The sequence below is a fragment of the Carassius auratus genome, chromosome 32 (assembly GCF_003368295.1).
Source record: "Carassius auratus strain Wakin chromosome 32, ASM336829v1, whole genome shotgun sequence".
In the NCBI taxonomy this organism is placed as follows: domain Eukaryota; kingdom Metazoa; phylum Chordata; class Actinopteri; order Cypriniformes; family Cyprinidae; genus Carassius; species Carassius auratus.
Window position 1 is genome coordinate 13,841,340 of NC_039274.1, and position 12,167 is coordinate 13,853,506.

The 12,167-nt window shown below is 40.7% G+C and overlaps 1 protein-coding gene across 3 annotated transcripts in view; it reads left to right on the top strand.

Moving 5' to 3' along the window:
- Positions 1–5,242: 5,242 nt before the first annotated feature.
- The window catches only part of LOC113051626 (VPS10 domain-containing receptor SorCS2-like), a 180,592-nt gene continuing 173,667 nt past the window's right edge, over positions 5,243–12,167 (top strand). For all 3 annotated transcript variants that reach the window (XM_026215524.1, XM_026215526.1, XM_026215527.1), the window contains exon 1: positions 5,243–5,664. In XM_026215524.1, the coding sequence (XP_026071309.1) occupies positions 5,305–5,664 (360 nt within the window). In that variant the 5' untranslated portion in view covers positions 5,243–5,304. The remainder of the gene's footprint in view (positions 5,665–12,167) is intronic.

A 12,167-nucleotide genomic window follows, 5' to 3' on the forward strand; every position in this document is an offset into this window, starting at 1 on the left:
ACCGGCTGTCTGGTCCAGTCTTCACAACTTGGAGCTCAACATGCTCAAAACAGTGGATATGGTAGTGGACTTCAGGAGGAACCCCCTTGCTCTCCCCCCACTCACCATCATGGACAGTACTGTAACAACCGTGGAGTCATTCAGATTCCTGTGCAATAACATCTCTCAGGACCTGAAGTGGGACATTCGCATAGACTCCATTGAGAAAAAGGCCCAGCAGAAGTTTTACTTTCTTTGACAGCTGAGGAGCCACAGGAGCTGCTGTAAATGTTCTACTCTGCCATCATTGAATCCGTCCTCTGCAATATTAACTGTCTGATTCAGCTCAGCTACCAAATCTGACCTCAGAAGACTACGTCTGATAGTCTGGACTGCTGAGCAAATCATGGGTACAACCCTCCCTACCCTCCAAGAACTGCAGTCGTCTAGAATGAGCAAAAGGGCTAGCAAAATCACTCTGGACCCCTCACGTCCATAATACTCCCACTTCTAATTGTTGCCATCTGGCCAGACACAGAAGCAGTTTCTTCCCTCAGGTAATCCATTTTATGAACACTTGACAGTAAACATGAACACACAACACTGTTATACATTTATTTAACACATACTTATTTACATTTCAACCTGTACATAAATTGTCCATTTTGTATATAGTGTTTTTGCTATTTTGCACATTGTCTACTTTGTATATATGTATATTATTATGTGTCTTGTCACAGTCATTATGTCACAATGTGGAGCTTCTGTCACTAAAACAAATTCCTTGTATGTGTAAGCATACCTGGAAATAAAGATCATTCTGATTCAGATTATATTTTGACTTCTTGTGAATAAACTGCCCTTGGGTTCTCACTTCAACTTGTCTTCAGTGGACCATTTGTTACAGTAATGTAATAATAATAATTAATAATTCATTACATTTATATAGCACTTTTCTAGGCACTCAAAGTGCTTACATAGTCAGGGGGTATCTCCTCATCCACCACCAGTGTGCAGCATCCACCTGGATGATGCGACGGCAGCCATAGTGGTGGAGAGGAGACAGAATGATGAAGCCAATCAGCAGATATTGGGATTGTTAGGAGGCCATGATGGTCGGAGGCCAATGGGCAAATTTAGCCAGGATGCCGAGGTCACACCTCTACTCTTTTCGAAAGACATCCTGGGATTTTTAATGACAACAGAGAGTCAGGACCTCGGTTTAATGTCTCATCCGAAGGACGGTGCTTGTTGACAGTATAGTGTCCCCATCACTACACTTGGGCACTAGGACCCACACAGACCTCAGGGTGAGCACCCCCTGCTGCCCTCACTAGCACCTCTTCCAGCAGCAACCTAGTTTTCTCAGGAGGTCTCCCATACAGGTATCGACCAGGCTCAGCCCTGCTTAGCTTCAATGGGCAACCGTCTTGGGCTCCAGGGTGATATGGCTGCCAGCTAAAATATGTAATATTTTAGAGTTATAGAATTTTTTTTAATAACACCGCAATGTCATAATTATTCAATCCCTATTCAATATTGTTTTCAAGTCACTTTTTTTTGTATGGTGGGGAACAAAATCTTAAAACAATGAAGCCTTTAGAAATTCTAATGAAAAACTGATTTAGCTGTTACACATACATAAATTTTGCCCATGCATGTGCTGACATGAGTAGCTGATATGCAAATTCAACAGAGCTCTCAAAAGCTTTAGAATAAATAGTTACATTAAATTAAAAAGTCTAAGGCTACATGAAGATTTTCAACAAGACATTAAAAGTTCCTAGAGACACAACTGGCAGCTTAAAATGTGTTGTACAAGAATCCTTTGAGGTTGCTGAAGAAAAAGCACAACATCGTAATATATAATTGATTAGAGCAACTGCAAAAAACCTGCAATGTACTGCCAAAGACTTGCAGAGTATAAGAAGAACACTACAAGCATGGCCTTCATGTTGGTGCATCTTGCCAAATGTCAATCTTGACCAAAGAACATCATAAAAGCCCATTTAAGTCTCCAGATTTAACTCTCATTGAAAACATTTGGTTGATTTTGAAGAAAGCAGTGGTAAAGTGAAAACCAAAGATTTTCAGTGATCTGAAAGCTTTTTCCAGTGAAGTATGAGCCAAGACTGCAGTAGAGAGGTGACATAGGTGGTGTTTATTAGTGGTTTTAAAGAATAAAAGATTCTGCACAAAATGTGACTTTTGGGGGTTGAATCATTTGAACAATAAATGTTTCGAGCCAGTTTGAAATGAAATTGAAATTTCTCCCACAGTGAACCAGTTAGTAACAGGCCATAATCCAACAACCACCATAGCCCTTGAGGACCATAACGGGCGATTATGGTTTTTAATGGTTCATTTAGGCCATAACAGAAAAAGTCAATCAACATGAAGTCCGGGAGATCAGAGAGGTGAGCAATGTCCAGAAAGTCTTGAATGTGGTCCTTGAGGGAACGCATTCCTTGACAGAGGTGAACTAACCTGAGTTCTGGGTCCAATGGTTGGACTGAGACGCTCGATAAAGCTGCTGGATCCGGGTGAGGCTCAGTATTCTGTAATGTGGGGAGGCATGACAACAAAGTGGAGGAGTCACATGCAAGGCTTTATTAGAAGCATAGTCAGACAGGCAGGGTCAAACACCAGCAAACAGATATAATCAAGGGCAGACAAAAGTAATTCAATAAAGAGGAAAGGGTCAGGGAAGGCAACAAACAATCAGAAACACGGCAAGATAAGATAACAAAAACCAAGGAAATGCTAAAGGCTAACAATACTGAGCCCTAAATTAATGGACTTAACCAGGCTATAAATAGGGTGAGACTGATGGAGGTAACAAGACACAGGTGGATGCAATAAGTGATGAGTCCGGCAAAGGATTATGGGAAATGCAGTCTGGGTAGAGTGGCAAGTGTCAGAGGTGGAGTGCACTCTGGTTGAGTTCATGGGCACTCCAGCTGGAGATCGTGACAGTTGTATGGTCTTCAGTTGGGGAGAAAGAGTGGAAAGATTTAGCGCATGCAGATATTATCGTTTTTAAATGCACAGATATTAAATTGTCTATTCAGCAACAAATTAACTTAATACCATTTTTGAAACATGAAACATGAAACAACAGCATGCCTTCTTTAAAGAAGTTATTGAAGATATGTTCTTATTTCTTTTCACAATTGTAATTGGGAAACTACAACTTCAAAATTATCTGATGGCAACTGTGGAGAAAAATTATTATAATACAAGAATATAATACAAGAATAAATGCTTATTTCCTTTGACTTGGTTTCTTTTAATAAATCCGTGTTTGTTCATTTAATTTTATTTTTAACATGCATTGTAATCATGGTTTATAGGCCTATTAGACAGAGCAACCATAATAATATGGAGGACATTTAGCTATCATCTGTAGTTAGTATGCTTCTGTCACGTGACTGCTGTTAAGGAGACGAAGGCATGATGAATATTATAAAGACCAATCCTTTTAATGGTAATCCACATGAAGAAGATGGTCTAACACACAAATCAAGGTAATAAACTAGACACACCTGAACCAAAATACTTAATGAACAGGAGACAGAAACTAGGTCACACAGAACACATAGCGACGGGGTGGATCCGGAGGGCCAAGGCGGAGCAGATGTCTCCGGCGACCGAGGCGGAGGCGGGACTCCTGAAGGCCACGGTGGAGTCGGAGTGACAGTGGACCAAGTTGGAGCAGGAGAGAAGAAGGAGCCTGACAGAGCCTTAGGAATGAGTTGTAGCCAGAGGAGTGGAGTCCCGAGTCAGCAGATCCTCCAGCCATGAGGCTGATGGAGACTGGCATACCCGTGGCGATCCCTTCACACAAACCCTCCACACAAATGGTGGGCTGAGGGTGAGTAGAGGGGCTTCCAGGATGCAGCAGTGGTAGTGGGGCTGAGGCAGGGGTGACAGGAGGAGGCAGGAGAGGGTGGGTGGGTCTGTGGGCTAATCCAGACAGGTAGAGGGTTTTAGGGACGGTGTGTGCCATCCATGACAAAGAAGTTCAGATGAAGGTGGGAGAAGATAGGGCATGTCTGCATATATATTCAAAAAAAGTCCATTGAGCTAGGCTCATCCTCAGCCATGGTGCAGTGGCTGGAACTTCCCTCCGCACTCTCGCTGTCCATGGCACTCTCCTTCGTAGCAAGTACTGTAGCCGGCTCTCACACCTGCTCTGATATCGATTGAGGCTCTGGCTCTGAGGCAATCCTCAGCTCGATCGTTCTATCTGGCGATGGATCATCGGTTGTGAAAGGCTTTGGCTCTCCATCATTGGTGTGCTCAGGCTTATACTCTGCACTGCAGGGTGATGGTGGACTGGACTCTGGGTCTGGCTGGTTCTGGATTGGGGCTAGATGCTTTCCAGACACCGGATGATTTCCTCCCTCTAGCACAGGCCGATGGTGTCTGCGAGGTCAACGGGCCGATGGGGATTTGCCCTGATCCAGGACAGTGAGTTCAGTGTTGCATCGTCAGAATCTGTTAAAATGGCGAGCTGGCTAAACTCAACAGCATTGTCCAAAATGGGAAGGTTTTGATGCGCTAGGATGATGAATAGGACGGTGAATACCATAACTTAAAATAAAAACTGACAAAAACGGAAAACAAAACAAGGGGGAGATGGTGCTTACTTATTCTTTGTGGTTCAGTATTCAAAGGCATGACAAAGATTATAACAACAAATCTTTTAATGGTAATCCACACAAAGAAGAGGGTCTAACACACAGGGTAACATCAACAACACAGGACAACAAACAGTGAACAGAACACAACTTAATTAGGTTGGCAAATGAAAATAATTAAATAGACACACCTGAAGCAAAAGACTTGATCAACTGGAGACAGAAACTAAGTCACACAGAGCACATGGGGAAAGAAAACACAACAATCAGTTCAAGGGTGTGACAGCTTCCAGATATAGTCCTGATTATTTACACTAGCCAAGAAAAATGTCCAAGACAGTATGTGCTTTCTTAAAGTTGAAAACTAGCCTATAAATTAAAAGAGATTAATTTAATGTAACAGTACTTAAAAATCCAATATTCAATCAGTTCCTTTTTTTCTTTATTAGAGGTGTTTTAGTACAAACACGTACAAATCATTCACTTGACTAAGTTCGCCACTAGGTGGCAGGCGAATACGGCTCTTCGGTCTCAGCTGTCTACTATAAAGCACATGAGCTGGATCTGTTGAAGCTCTGCTTCCCCACCCTCTTCCCCTCTCTCTCCCTTTCTCTCTCTCCCTCCCTCTTACATTAGAGCTTCCCATCTTTCGATTGCATCGCACACGCTTTGACAGTGTTAAATGAAGGCGCTCATCATGGCAGTTTTGGCGCACCTGTACCTAGCTGTGGTTTTCGCTTGCGCGTGGATGTCACTGTTCGGACCGATTTCATGTCACACCGGCGTTATAAACCAGAGAGACGTACTGGACCGAGGGCTTGACATCCGCGGTGGGCATGCCAATGGCAGAGATGAAGCGATTATCTCAGCGCACAGCCGCGGAGATTACAACGGGGACCCCGGCGGACCGGTCATGGGAGTTCCCCGAGTCCGGAGGGCATCGACTCCGGAGAAAGTCTCTCTACTCAGCAGCTCTTTCGTCCTTAAAGGGGATGCCACCCACAACCAGGCAATGGTCCACTGGACGGGTGAAAATAGCAGCGTGAGTACCCCCCTCCCCATATCCTGTCAAGTCCTGTCATGAGGTGCGTAGATGCGCTGAGAATTCATTTCGGCTTGAGAAACAGGTCAGGTAGACTAATGAAGCGTCATGAGCTGATGGGCGCGTGTTTAGACAGCAAGTAGATGCATAACGACCAGCTTTCATCTTCACACAGAACACATCTGCTGTGTATCGAGAGGTTTAGGTTCAGTGTTTACCTAACCATCCTGCATGTAAAGTGAGCCAGAATGACATTTGATGCCGAAACGCATTTATACACAGTGTACTGTGCACCTGTACACGCCTAGGAAACAGAAGTTCACTGCAAGTCATTGTTAGTATACACCTGGGTCAAGCACAATTTAAAGTTTGACTGTGTTTACCTGGGCTTGCTGAATCATAAACGATACAATGAAAACCTATCAAACGAACGAGCGCGAGCGGCGCGTATGCGCTCTGAACAAACGCGCGCTTGTTTGTGTGATGGTAGTTTGCTGAATTGTATCTGGAGGAGACAGCTCTCATTTTCAAAGCTGCCAAAACAACTCATGAGCTGTTTACACAAGATGCAAGCGCCTTGAATAAAACCTGCGTTTTAATATCTGTTGAAGTATGATGCTTGCAGGTCACGCTTCTGTGCTCGGCTTCATTTGCCTAATGGCAAAAGTTTTAGGAATGAGAAAATATATTGCTCAGAATCTTACATAATTTGTCAAGTTTAAGTAGCAACTTTGTCTCAGATGTTTTTCCTAACATTTTTGACGTACAGTAAGAGTTTAAAAAACGCGTATGGGATCAGTTTGAAGTTTTTGAGAATTGTAACCTGACTTGTAATTGCAGTCTTTCAAAGTTCTTTGCACAATTTAAGACATTGGTGAACGTCTTATCAAACTCTAGAAGAGTTACATGTGTTTTTTTTTTCCAAAATAAATATGTGAAAAACTGTAGTTGATCTGTAGAAGATGCTAATTAAAAAAAATATTACAGAGATATAATTTCTGATTATTAATGACTTTGCTTTGGGAATCTCATGTTATAACCATAATTAATAATACTAATAATTTTTATCTGAAAGTTTTACAACGCTATTGAAACCTGATGCTCTGTACTTTCCCAAAAGATCTAGAAAAATGCAAACAAAAACTTCATTTTTAGAGGCATGGATAATGTTTGAGTGTATTGGAGATGTAAATCTGTGTGGACTGTGTTCTTGTTGCTTCTTTCAATTACTTAAGGGCTTTAAGCAGTAGTTGTGTGAATTATGCAGGACCTGGCTGCTATGTCAGATGTTCTGCAGTGAGGAGAGCTGTAACCTCAATTGAGCCGAGCAATCGACCCGGGTTATTATTGTTAACTGAAAGTAAAACCATAAAAAATGTAATTAAGTGAATAAAATATAAACTGAAATTTAATAAAAACTATATAAACATTAGAAAAAAAAAAAACAATAAAACATTAAACTGAATCATCAGTGAACTGAATTTAGCTGGAAAAAATACCTCTTTGTTGTTGTCTTCTTGCACTATTGACTAACTATTTTGCTGTTGGACACTGTAAAGCTGCTTTGACACAACCAGTTTTGTATAAGGCTCTATACAAATACAGGTGACTTGACTTGACACGAAAACAAGAATGAAAAAATAAACTTGAAAATATTCACAAAAACTGTAATGGAATATCAATTATACTAAAATAACACTGCAACCGACAGACACACAAAAAAGATGCACAGAGATCAACAAGCATACCACTGCGTATTTGGTCATTTGCCAGCTTTGCTGAGAGGATTTTAACAGAAGCACAGCCATTCTTGAAGATTTCTGCCCATTTCATATCCACTCCAGATTTTAATTCATAACAGGGTTACTTTGGCATCTGGGGATTGTTCAAAATAGACTGATCTCAGTGCCATGTGGGAAAGATGAACTTTCCAGAATTATGGGTAACTAGAAGGAACTGGCGACGTGTTAAAAGCTTTCTGTACTGTGAGACTGTTTATGGGAACTCTTCTTGAAATTGCCTTCAACCTGTGACATAACTGCTGAATTTGCCTACATGAAAATATTATAAAGCCAGCCCAGCACAGACGTGTGTATGGATTTCAATTATTTTTGCAGTTATCTGCTGTTGAAATAGGAGCATGCAGAATCCATGTTCAATATCAGTTGATTAATGGGCATTCTACATGTTTCATTATAGCCCAACCTTTGGAGAGAGGCAAATATTTGCTGTGCTTTAAGTGATGTGTAGAATAGATTCAAAAGAAAGGAAATACAACCCATCATTATTCCAGTACCTGCATTAGGCTCCAGTCCTGGAGAATGATACTAGACTCTTGACGTAATTCCAGCATAAGAGCCTTTCAACGTGCTGAACAGGTGCTTTTTGTGTTTTCCGTTTTTCTCTGTTGTTCAGCCTCACTTTCTCTGGGGAGTGTGACCATCTTGATTCATTTATTTTGCCCTCCTGCACTTCTGATGACAAAACTTTTTTCTGTTAATATGAGGAGATATAGTCATCTATCTGGTGTTTAGCAGCAGTCTCTGCTGTTGTTTGTGTTTGCAGCATTGTCAGAAACCATCCATCTGTTTGCCTGCTGATAGCTGTGTTTAGTTAAGACAGAGAGAGAGAAAGGACACAGAAAACTAAGATATTGGATTTGAAAAAGTCAGATAAAGATAGATAGACAGACTGTATTTATTCCCAAAATGATATACAGAAAATAAAAAGGAGTCCAAGGGAGCAATGGTAGAATGATTGCATACAGTTTCATTTAGCTCACAGTGCATGCATGTTGTTCTTTTGCCTTCATGCTATTAGAAAATCTGATAAAATGAAAGACACGTGGCTCATTGATATTTCCAAGGCAGTCCAGAAATGCCACCACCGTGTGCGCTTCTCTCCTGAGTCATCAATTTCTTGTTTTCCAAAGCCTGGAAGCCTGAAGAAAATTATAAACGCAACACATTTGTTTTTGCCCCCATTTTTCATGAGCTGAACAATTGCACAGGTATGCCTTAGGCTGGCCACAATAAAAGGCCACTCTAAAATGTGCAGTTTTATCACACAGCACAATGCAAGTTTTGAGGGAGTGTGCAATTGGCATGCTGACTGCAAGAATGTCCAACAGAGCTGTTGCCCGTAAATTGAATGTTCATTTCTCAACCATAAGCCGCCTCCAAAGGCGTTTCAGAGAATTTGGCAGTACATCCAACTGACTTCACAACCGCAGACCACGTGTAACAACACTAGCCCAGGACCTCCACATCCTAGATTGTCTGAAACCAGCCACACAGCTGCTCCAACAATCAGTTTGCATAACCAAAGAATTTCTGCACAAACTGTCAGAAACCGTCTCAGGGAAGCTCATCTGCATGCTTGTCATCCTCATCGGGGTCTGTGCCTGCAGTTTGCCATCATAACTGACTTGAGTGGACATTTGATGGCATCTGACACTTTGAAGAGGTGTTTTCTTCACGGATTAATCCTGTTTTTCACTGTACATGGGAGATGGCAGACAGTGTGTATGGCATCGTTTGGGTGAGTGGTTTGCATCAGCCAACGTTGTGGATCGAGTGGCCCATGGTGGCGGTTGGGTTATGGTATGGGCAGGCATATGTTATGGATAATGAACACAGGTGCATTTTATTGATGGCATTTTGAATGCACAGAGATACCACGATGAGATCCTGAGGCCCATTGTTGTTCCATTTATCCACGAACATCACCTCATGTTGCAGCACGATAATGCACGGCCCCATGCCATGTTGCAAGGATCTGTACACAGTTCACTGAGGCTGAAAACATCCCAGTTCTTGCATGGCCAGCATACTCACCAGACCTGTCACCCATTGAGCATGTTTGGGATGCTCTGGATCGGTGTATATGACAGCGTGTTCCAGTTCCTGCCAAATTCAATTTACATGCTGTATATATATATATACAGTAAGATTGGACACACCTTCTCATTCAAAGAGTGATGACTATGAAAATTGTAGATTCACATTGAAGGCATCAAAACTATGAATTAACACATGTGGAATTATATATGGAATTATATACATAACAAAAAAGATTGAAACAACTGAAAAAATGTCATATTGTAGGTTCTTCAAAGTAGCCACCTTTTGCTTTGATTACTGCTTTGCACACTCTTGGCTTTCTCTTGATGAGCTTCAAGAGGTAGTCACCTGAAATGGTCTTCCAACAGTCTTGAAGGAGTTCCCCGAGAGATGCTTAGCACTTGTTGGCCCTTTTGCCTTCAGTCTGCGGTCCAGCTCACCCTTAAACCATCTCGATTGGGTTCAGGTCCGGTGACTGTGGAGGCCAGGTCATATATACATAATTAATATATATATAAGAAGTTGCTATTATTATACAAGGCATGTCTGCAGTATTTCACTGTCTTTGACACGTCCTCCTGAAGGCTTACTTCATGAAATAAGCATTCATTCATGGTTCATACACTTAACAAACAGTTAATTTGGCCCCTCCTATTGCATGGGCAAAATTGTTAGCACGTTTTGTCTGTCTGAATCAATATTCCCTAGTTGTTTCTGAATGTTTCTGTTTTGCAATGAGTCAGAATTGGCTTGCAAACATGTGGACAAAAGTGTTTTCCATACACATTTTATAAAGCCTTTCCAAATCCAGTTTTCCAATTCCAATCTTCTTTCAAATATCTGTACTAATTACTGGCATGCCATTGGTGGTTTTGCTCTTTTCAGTACTGAGACTTTAGTTTCTCTACTTCTATTAGCCCAACTTATTAGAGGCTTGCTTGTGGTCCTTTTCCCTTCCGCTCCCAATGAGGATTTCTTCCTTTGTTTCCTGGGAGACCTCATCAGAATCTGGAGGGAAAGCTCAGGCGAAGAGTTCATGTGCAGCATGCAGAATTGGTTTTATGCATTGGTCTTAGACCTGCATATGTCATATTGCTCCTCCAGTAGTGTTTTTGAAGGACTAGTTACCCCTAACTGAAAATGTTTACATAATTTACCCAGTGTTGTATTCTTTTATTTCTTCCACAAAAAACTAAATAAGACACACAATATGAGTCATAGAGCGAAAGTAGTTTGTGATTTATGTTGGAAGGAGGATTGGACTGATACTCTGAAGCTCTGGCACTTGGATGGCTATGCACAAGACAACAAATAAACAGCCTAAGATGATGATTGTTAGGGCTTTATGTAATTCTGAGCTCTCAGATTGACATCCGTGGTTGAAACATAAAAGTAAGGAGTTATTCGTGGAGAAATATGTGCAGACAATATGTCATGACTAAGTGTCATTCTGAAATAAAGGCAATGCATTTTGAAATTGATGTATTTATAAACCACCATAAAAATTTGCTTTACTTTGTACAGATTTGAATTATTTACACTATCATCTACGGTTGTAATAAAAGCAGACATAATCCATGTTCAATATTAATTTAATTGATTGAGCAAATGAGAAGATCTCAACATCAACATGAGATTTCTGTGTGTGAAGACAGAGGTTCTAATTGTGTTTTGGTATAGATCAATTTTAGTTTGAGAAAACAAATTCATAAATGTTGAGAGGGTAACTTTTTGTGTGATTCAAGTGTTTGTCTGTCAGCACCATATCAGAGCAGATCTTTCCAGCTGACATTTATGAGCTCAAGTATTGGATTTTGGCTTAGAAACATGACACATGTGGAATATACAACAGGTGCCTTTAAATTCACCTCACAGTTCTGAACGGTGCTGAATATCAAACTACAAAAATAAGCAATGGCATATTTTTCATAGTAATAGTTTTTCAACCTTAATATCCCATAAAGCACCATAAGGATATCATAAAAGCAGTCTTTTTAATGTATGCACTTTAGGCTAAACTCAAGTTTGAAGCTATACGATAACTTTGTGTGTGGAACAGACTGAAAGTTAAGCCATTATTTACTGACAATCTTCACTAGACGGGACCTCTCAAATCCTCCTTCTACGGAAAGCAGCTCAGACATTCTGCCAATGATCTCTTTTCATATTTCACAAAAGACAAAAACAATATAGAGGATTAGAACAACACGAGAAAAGATGAGACAATTATGACAAAGCTTGAATTGTAGGGAGAACTATTCCTTTAATAAACCACTCAACTATGAACTTATTAAACCTACAGCTGTCAGATGTGTTCATCAGTCTAGATCTATATCACTTTGACTGAGAATTGCTCCTGTCTACAGTACATAAGAGTTAATAAAATACAAATTCACAAGACCACCAGCCTTTTGTTTTCAGCAGTCACACAAAATTGAAAAATAGCAGAACAAATGCCTGTTGTTTTGAAGTGACTATAGCTGGTATAAGTAGCTATTTGTTACAGGAAGATCTTACAGACAACATAATTTGGTTTGTTGGCTATAGTTGTTAAAATGTTTTCATCTCTTTATTCTGTATGTGTTTTTCTATATATACGCACACCTCCTAATCAGTCTGTGCCAATTCATGCAGTGACTCATGTTGATTGCATGCACACAC